This window comes from Cryptotermes secundus, unplaced genomic scaffold (genome assembly GCF_002891405.2).
Source record: "Cryptotermes secundus unplaced genomic scaffold, Csec_1.0 scaffold382, whole genome shotgun sequence".
Classification (NCBI taxonomy): Eukaryota; Metazoa; Arthropoda; class Insecta; order Blattodea; family Kalotermitidae; genus Cryptotermes; species Cryptotermes secundus.
The window spans coordinates 6,995-14,389 of record NW_019744111.1 but is presented as its reverse complement, the minus strand read 5'-3'; the positions used below and the strand labels follow the sequence as shown (position 1 = coordinate 14,389).

Genomic DNA, 7,395 nt, shown 5'->3' with positions numbered 1-7,395 from the left:
TTACGCTTGCTCCATTACAGCATTTAGATTACCTTCATGGTAGTGCAAACCATCCCACCACCACAATTTTGAATTTCTATTTTGAGCGATGTGAGCTCGGATACTGCATTCCCAGCAATGTTTTACCAATTACCTTCTTCCAATTGCTGAGTCTTATGCAGTTCCTCATTTCTCTTTGGACCAAATGCACTTTCCTGCACCACAGGGCTACACCCTTCCTCTTCAAGACCTCACAACCCCAATGCCTTGCATAATTTATAAAGTCATGTACAAAAACACCAATTGAGACGTGGACCTATACTCAGTACATACATTCTCATATTTGCAAACATCCAGAAAACTACAAGAGCAGACACTGACCTCAAATATCTGAAGTAAAAGCAGTGAGTTTGCTTATGGAAACCATATTCTTTTGAATAACAGGTAAATTGTAAACATGCAGATCACTTCATGTTAATGTTTGCTGGCCATGCTTGTAAAATAGAAGAAGAGTTTTAGTTAATTTGTTAGTTGGTTAGTCAGTGATTCAGTCAGTTTGTTGGTTGATATAGAACATGCTATGTGATAAATGATCTGCATGTTTGTACGTGTGTGCTGTAATGGTGACTTAACTTTCTTAGAGAACGTTCATGATTACACAAGAACAATAATAATCTTGGCATATCTTTCACAACATATCAGCAGTGTAACTCGGCTCTTGTAGTTGGCGGAATACTGACCTTTACCATATAGGAGGTTGAGTCTTAATATTATCAAGTAGCTGCTAAGCGGGTTTTAAGTATGCAAGAGAAAATTTTTAGCTCCCATACTCGAACACCAGGGATGTCTGAAGTTCAGCTTATTTTGTCTTTACATTTTTAGATGGCAGACAGGTAGTGAAAAGATTCAGAACAAAATGGTAGCAAGCTTTTCCCAAACACCCTCTTTGCCCATTCCTGATTTCTTCATAAATGAATATTTCATTCAGTAATAATGCTCCCAGATGTGTTGACTCTTCCACATATTTGTAGACACCGCTAGGCATCTTTACATTATGAATTTGTCCCTCATTCTGGTGATGAAACATGAACACGCTTGAAATCCCAGAGAATCCATCATGTCTGGGTGACAGATGATCTACTTCAAGTAACCCCCTACAATAATTATCCTCAAAACCATCCCTTTCACCTCACCCCAAAATGACTCTGACTCAAACTAAAATAAGAGGCATATAGCAGAAACACCTAAGAGATTAGATATTATTTCACTTTGCACATCTTCATTTATCTACTTCTTCCATCTTTAGATTCCAACTCATTTCCTTCATCATCTTCTTTTTCATTGTTGACATCTTCTTCTACTTCTTCCTCCTCTTGTTTCTGTTTTTCTCTATCTTCCATTTGATCACACTGTTTCTCCGCGCACTTCTAGCATGTTATCTGCATGCCTCCCCATTCATTAAGCTGTACAGTGTCACGCAACACATTTAGCAGTTTTCGGCTTTAATAATTATTTCATGTTAACTAACAAGAATTTATTAGAGGACTTACTCTTCACTTAGAAAAGGATGATGATGCCAAGGAAATTAATACTGCCAGAGATATCATAAAACCGACTGAAAGAAAGGCCGAAAAGCTTATTAAATTACACTCTAATGCGCAATAATCTTTATCAGAAGTTCACATCCCGCTTTTTAAGATCCGTTCTTCTTCTTCTTCTTGTACTCTTCCTCTTCCTGTTTCATCTACTTGTAGTCCCACAATTTGGTATGAACTGCAACTACAAGATAAGCTGTAAAAAGCAGGAAAGGAGCACTTCTAGTCTACACCAAAACGGCCTTACGCAACCAGAATTTGGTATCAGCTACAACTACAAGCTAAGCTGTAAGATGCAAGAAAGGAGCACTTCTAGTCTACACCAAACCTGGGCCTTACGCAACCAGAATTTGGTATCAGCTACAACTACAAGCTAAGCTGTAAGATGCAAGAAAGGAGCACTTCTAGTCTACACCAAAACTGGGCCTTACGCAACCAGAATTTGGTATCAGCTACAAATACAAGCTAAGCTGTAAAATGCAAGAAAGGAGCACTTCTAGTCTACACCAAAACTGAGCCTTACGCAACCAGAATTTGGTATCAGCTACTACTACAAGCTAAGTTGTAAGAGGCAAGAAAGGAGCACTTCTAGTCTACACCAAACCTGGGCCTTACGCAACCAGAATTTGGTATCAGCTACAACTACAAGCAAAGCTGTAAGGTGCAAGAAAGGAGCAATTCTAGACTACACCAAACCTGGGCCTTACGCAACCAGAATTTGGTATCAGCTACAACTACAAGCTAAGCTGTAAGATGCGAGAGAGGAGCCCTTCTAGTCTACACCAAATCTGAGCCTTACGGAACCAGAATTGGTATCAGCTACAACTACAAGATAAGCTGTAAGATGCAAGAAAGGAGCACTTCTAGTCTACACCAAAACTGAGCCTTACGCAACCAGAATTTGGTATCAGCTACAACTACAAGCTAAGCTGTAAGCTGCAAGAAAGGAGCACTTCTAGTCTACACCAAACCTGGGCCTTATGCACCCAGAATTTGGTATCAGCTACAACTACAACCTAAGCTGTAAGATGCAAGAAAGGAGCACTTCTAGTCTACACCAAACCTGGGCCTTATGCACCCAGAATTTGGTATCAGCTACAACTACAACCTAAGCTGTAAGATGCAAGAAATTAGCAATCCTCCTTCGTGATCGTCGTTTTTGTTTCCCTCGTCCCTTTCTTTGTCATCCTCCACATTCTCGGCGTCGTTTTCTTGGTCGCCTCCTCCACTCTCGTTGTCATAGCCTCACCTCGTCGGCATCTCCGGCTTCGTCTTCGTTACCATCTTATACTTTATTCTCGCCCTCATATTCCTCGTCGATTCGCCGCGCTCTTCTTCGTAGACCTCTTCTTCGTCGTCGTCGGCCTTATTTTCTGCTCCTTCGACGTCTCCCTTTTCTTCTTCATCGAATCCCTCTCTATTCTTGTTGTAGTTCGTCGTCCTCGTCTCTCTTGTCTCCTTCGTCCCCATCCTCCGTTGTCGTCGTAGTCGTCGTTTACCTCGTCTTCATCTCCTGTTTCGTCGTCGTGTCCCTCGTCGTCATCTCCGGCTTCATCTTCGTTACCATCTTATACTTTATTCTCGCCCTCATATTCCTCGTCGGTTCGCCGCGCTCTTCTTCGTAGACCTCTTCTTCGTCGTCGTCGGCCTTATTTTCTGCTCCTTCGACGTCTCCCTTTTCTTCTTCATCGAATCCCTCTCTATTCTTGTTGTAGTTCGTCGTCCTCGTCTCTCTTGTCTCCTTCGTCCCCATCCTCCGTTGTCGTCGTAGTCGTCGTTTACCTCGTCTTCATCTCCTGTTTCGTCGTCGTGTCCCTCGTCGTCATCTCCGGCTTCATCTTCGTTACCATCTTATACTTTATTCTCGCCCTCATATTCCTCGTCGGTTCGCCGCGCTCTTCTTCGTAGACCTCTTCTTCGTCGTCGTCGGCCTTATTTTCTGCTCCTTCGACGTCTCCCTTTTCTTCTTCATCGAATCCCTCTCTATTCTTGTTGTAGTTCGTCGTCCTCGTCTCTCTTGTCTCCTTCGTCCCCATCCTCCGTTGTCGTCGTAGTCGTCGTTTACCTCGTCTTCATCTCCTGTTTCGTCGTCGTGTCCCTCGTCGTCATCTCCGGCTTCATCTTCGTTACCATCTTATACTTTATTCTCGCCCTCATATTCCTCGTCGGTTCGCCGCGCTCTTCTTCGTAGACCTCTTCTTCGTCGTCGTCGGCCTTATTTTCTGCTCCTTCGACGTCTCCCTTTTCTTCTTCATCGAAGCCTTCTCCATTCTTGTTGTAGTTCGTTGTCCTCGTCTCCCTGGTCTCCTTCGTCCCCATCCTCCGTTGCCGTCGTAGTCGTCGTTTACCTCGTCTTCATCTCCTGTTTCGTCGTTTCCCTCGCCGCATCCCTCGTCGTGTCCCTCGTCGTCATTTCCGGCTTCGTCTTCGTTACCAACTTATACATTATTGTCGCCCTCATATTCCTCGTCGGTTCGCCGCGCTCATCTTCGTCGTCGTCCGCCTTATTTTCTGCTCCTTCGACGCCTCCCTTTTCTTCTTCATCGAAGCCCTCTCTATTCTTGTTGTAGTTCGTCGTCCTCGTCTCCTTGGTCTCCTTCGTCCCCATCCTCCGTTGTCGTCGTAGTCGTCGTTTACCTCGTCTTCATCTCCTGTTTCGTCGTCGTTTCCCTCGTCGCGTCCCTCGTCGTCATCTCCAGCTTCGTCTTCGTTATCATCTTATACTTTATTGTCGCCCTCACATTCCTCGCCATCGCCGCGCTCTTCTTCGTCGTCGTCGGCCCTATTTTCTGCTCCTTCGTTGACGTCTCCTTTTTCGACTTCGTCGAAGTAATCTATTTTTTCTTGTAGTTCGTTTTCCTCGTCTGCTTCGGCCCCATCCTCCGTTGTTGCCTCTTCCCTCGTCGTCACCTCCTGCGTTGTCGCTTCCCTCATCGTCTTTACCGACTTATTCATTATTGTCGCCCTCTTATTCCTGGTAATAGAAGCACTTTCCTCTATATTGTCATGCTCTTCTTCGTAGTCTTATTGTATTTCCTTGTCGTCCGTGTCGTTCCTCGTCGTCTCCTTCCTTAACATACCCATTGGCTTCATCCCCTTCATCTACGTCATCTTCTGCTCCTCAACATACTTTCTTTAACATTCTCCTAGAGGGTCTAATAATGATAGTCCAAATTATCTAATTAGAATTGTTCTGCAAGAGATACTAAAAATTCACCCAAATTATGAAATTTATTTTCACACACGACCATTAAAGCAAATTAAAACACGCACAGCACATAGAAATTACACAGAACATCACTGATTTTAACACACTCTTAATGCTGATCGAGGATCTCTTCTTTATCGTCGTCATCGTCATCCCCCTCTCTGTCGGCCTTATTTTCTGCTCCTTGGAAGTCTCCTTTTTCTTCTTCGTCATAGTCTTCTGTCGTCTGGTTGTTCTTCGTCGTCTCTTTCATTACCATTCTCCGTCATCATCGCTTCCCTCGTCGTCATCTCCTGTTTCGTCGTGTTTCCCTTGTCTCTTCCCTTGTCGTCGTTGCAATCATATTCATTATTGTCGCCCTCATATTCCTCATCACCGTGGCACCCTTTGTTCCTTTCGTCGTAGTCATCGCTTCTGCTCAACCTCCTTTCCTTCCACATTCTCGTAATCTGTCTGGTGATGATAGTCCAGATTTTTCCAATTAGAATTCTGCTGCAGATGATATTAAAAATTCACACAAGATATGACACTTATTTTCACATACGACTATTAACGCTGATTAAAACACACACAGCACATAAAAATTTCACATAGAACTTCACCGATTTTATCACACTCTTGAAGTTAATTTGAGGTTGTCTCTTCTTCGTCGTCTTTGTCTCCGTCCGCCCTATTCTCTGTTCCTTCGACGATGACTCCTTTTTCTTCTTCGTCAAAATATTCTGTCTTCTTGATGTAGTTCGTCGTTGTCATTTCCCTCGTTGTTGCTACTTCCCTCGTCGTTATCTCCTCACTCATCATCTCCAGCTTCGTCGTCTTTCCCTCGTTCATCATAACCAAATTATTCGTTATTGTCGCCCTCTTATTCCTGGTCATAGATGCCTTTTCCTCATCATCGCCCTTCTCTTCTTTGTAGTCGTCTTCTATTTCCTTGTCGTCTCGTTCCACATCATCCACATAGGCTTCGTCCTCTTCATTGTCGTCGTCATATCTCCTTCTGGTCTACATCATACTTTTCTTCAACATTCACGTAGTGCATCTAGTGATGATAGTCCTAATTTTCCAATTAGAATTCTGCTGCAAGAGATATTAAAAATTCACAAAATATATGACACTTATTTTCACACACGACAATTAATGCTGATTAAAACACACACAGCACATACAAATTTCACATTGAACTTCACTGATTTTATCACACTCTTAAAGTTGATTTGAGGACGTCTCTTCTTCGTCTCCATCCGCCCTAAATTCTGCTCCTTCGACAATGACTCCTTTTTCTTCTTCCTCATAATATTCTGTCTTCTTGCTGTAGTATGTCGTCGTTTCCCTCGTCGTTGCTACTTCCCTCATCATTATCTCCTCCCTCGTCATCTCACGTAGTGCGTCTAGTGAAGATAGTCCTAATTTTCCAAATAGAATTCTGCTGCAAGAGATATTAAAAATTCACAAAAGATATGACACTAATTTTCACACACGACTATTAACGCTGATTAAAACACACACAGCACATAAAAATTTCACATACAACTTCACTGATTTTATCACACTCTTCCAGTTGATTTCAGGATCTCTCTTCTTCGTCTCCGTCTGCCCTAATTTCTGCTCCTTCGATGACAACTCATTTTCTTCTTCGTCGTAATATTCTGTTTTCTTGATGTAGTTCGTCATCATTTCCCTCGTCGTTCCTACTTCCCTTGTTGTTATCTCCTGCCTCGTCATCTCCAGCATCATCATCTTTCCCTCGTTGTCGTCGCTTCCCTCGTCGTCGTCACCATCTTATTCGTTATTGTTGCCCTCTTATTCCTGGTCATAGATGCCTTCTCCTCGTCCTCGTCTTCGTCGTTCTCTTCTTCGTAGTCATCTTCTATTTCCTCGTCATCTCCTTCCACATCATCCACATAGGCTTCGTAATCTTCATTGTCATCATATATTCTTCTGGTCATCATCATACTTTCCTTCAACATTCACGTAGTGCGTCTAGTGATGTTAGTCCTAATTTTCCAATTAGAATTCTGCTGCAAGAGATATTAAAAATTCACACAATATATGACACTTATTTTTACACACGTCTAGTAACGCTGATTAAAACACACACAGCACATAAAAATTTCACATAGAACTTCACTGATTTTATCACACTCTTAATGTTGATTTGAGGACGTCTCTTCTTCGTCTTCTTCATCTCCGTCCGCCCTAGTTTCTGCTCCTTCGTCGACGACTAATTTTCTTCTTTGTCATAATATTCTTTCTTCTTGCTGTAGTTCATCGTCGTTATTTCCTCCCTAGTCATCTCCAGCTTCGTCGTCGTTACCATGTTATTCGTTATTGTCTTCCTCTTATTCCTGTTGATAGATGCCTTTTCCTCGTCATCGTCACCATTGTTCTCTTCTTTGTAGTCGTCTTCGATGTCCTCGTCGTCTCCTATCACATCATCAACATAGGCTTCGGCCTCTTCAGTGTCGTCATCATATCTTCTTCTGGTCATCATACTTTCGTCAACATTCACGTAGTGTGTCTAGTGATGATAGTCCTAATTTTCCAAATAAAATTCTGCTGCAAGAGATATTAAAAATTCACACAAGATATGACACTTATTTTCACACACGACAA

The 7,395-nt window shown here is 42.7% G+C and overlaps 1 protein-coding gene across 1 annotated transcript; it reads right to left on the bottom strand.

Moving 5' to 3' along the window:
* Positions 1-5,406: 5,406 nt before the first annotated feature.
* Positions 5,407-6,519, bottom strand: LOC111874442. Its single transcript, XM_023869954.1, has 2 exons — positions 6,311-6,519; positions 5,407-5,779 (listed from the first exon to the last, which is right to left on the bottom strand). The coding sequence occupies exons 1-2, from the start codon at positions 6,517-6,519 to the stop codon at positions 5,407-5,409; spliced, it is 582 nt and encodes a 193-aa protein (XP_023725722.1).
* Between the last annotated feature and the right edge of the window lie 876 nt (positions 6,520-7,395).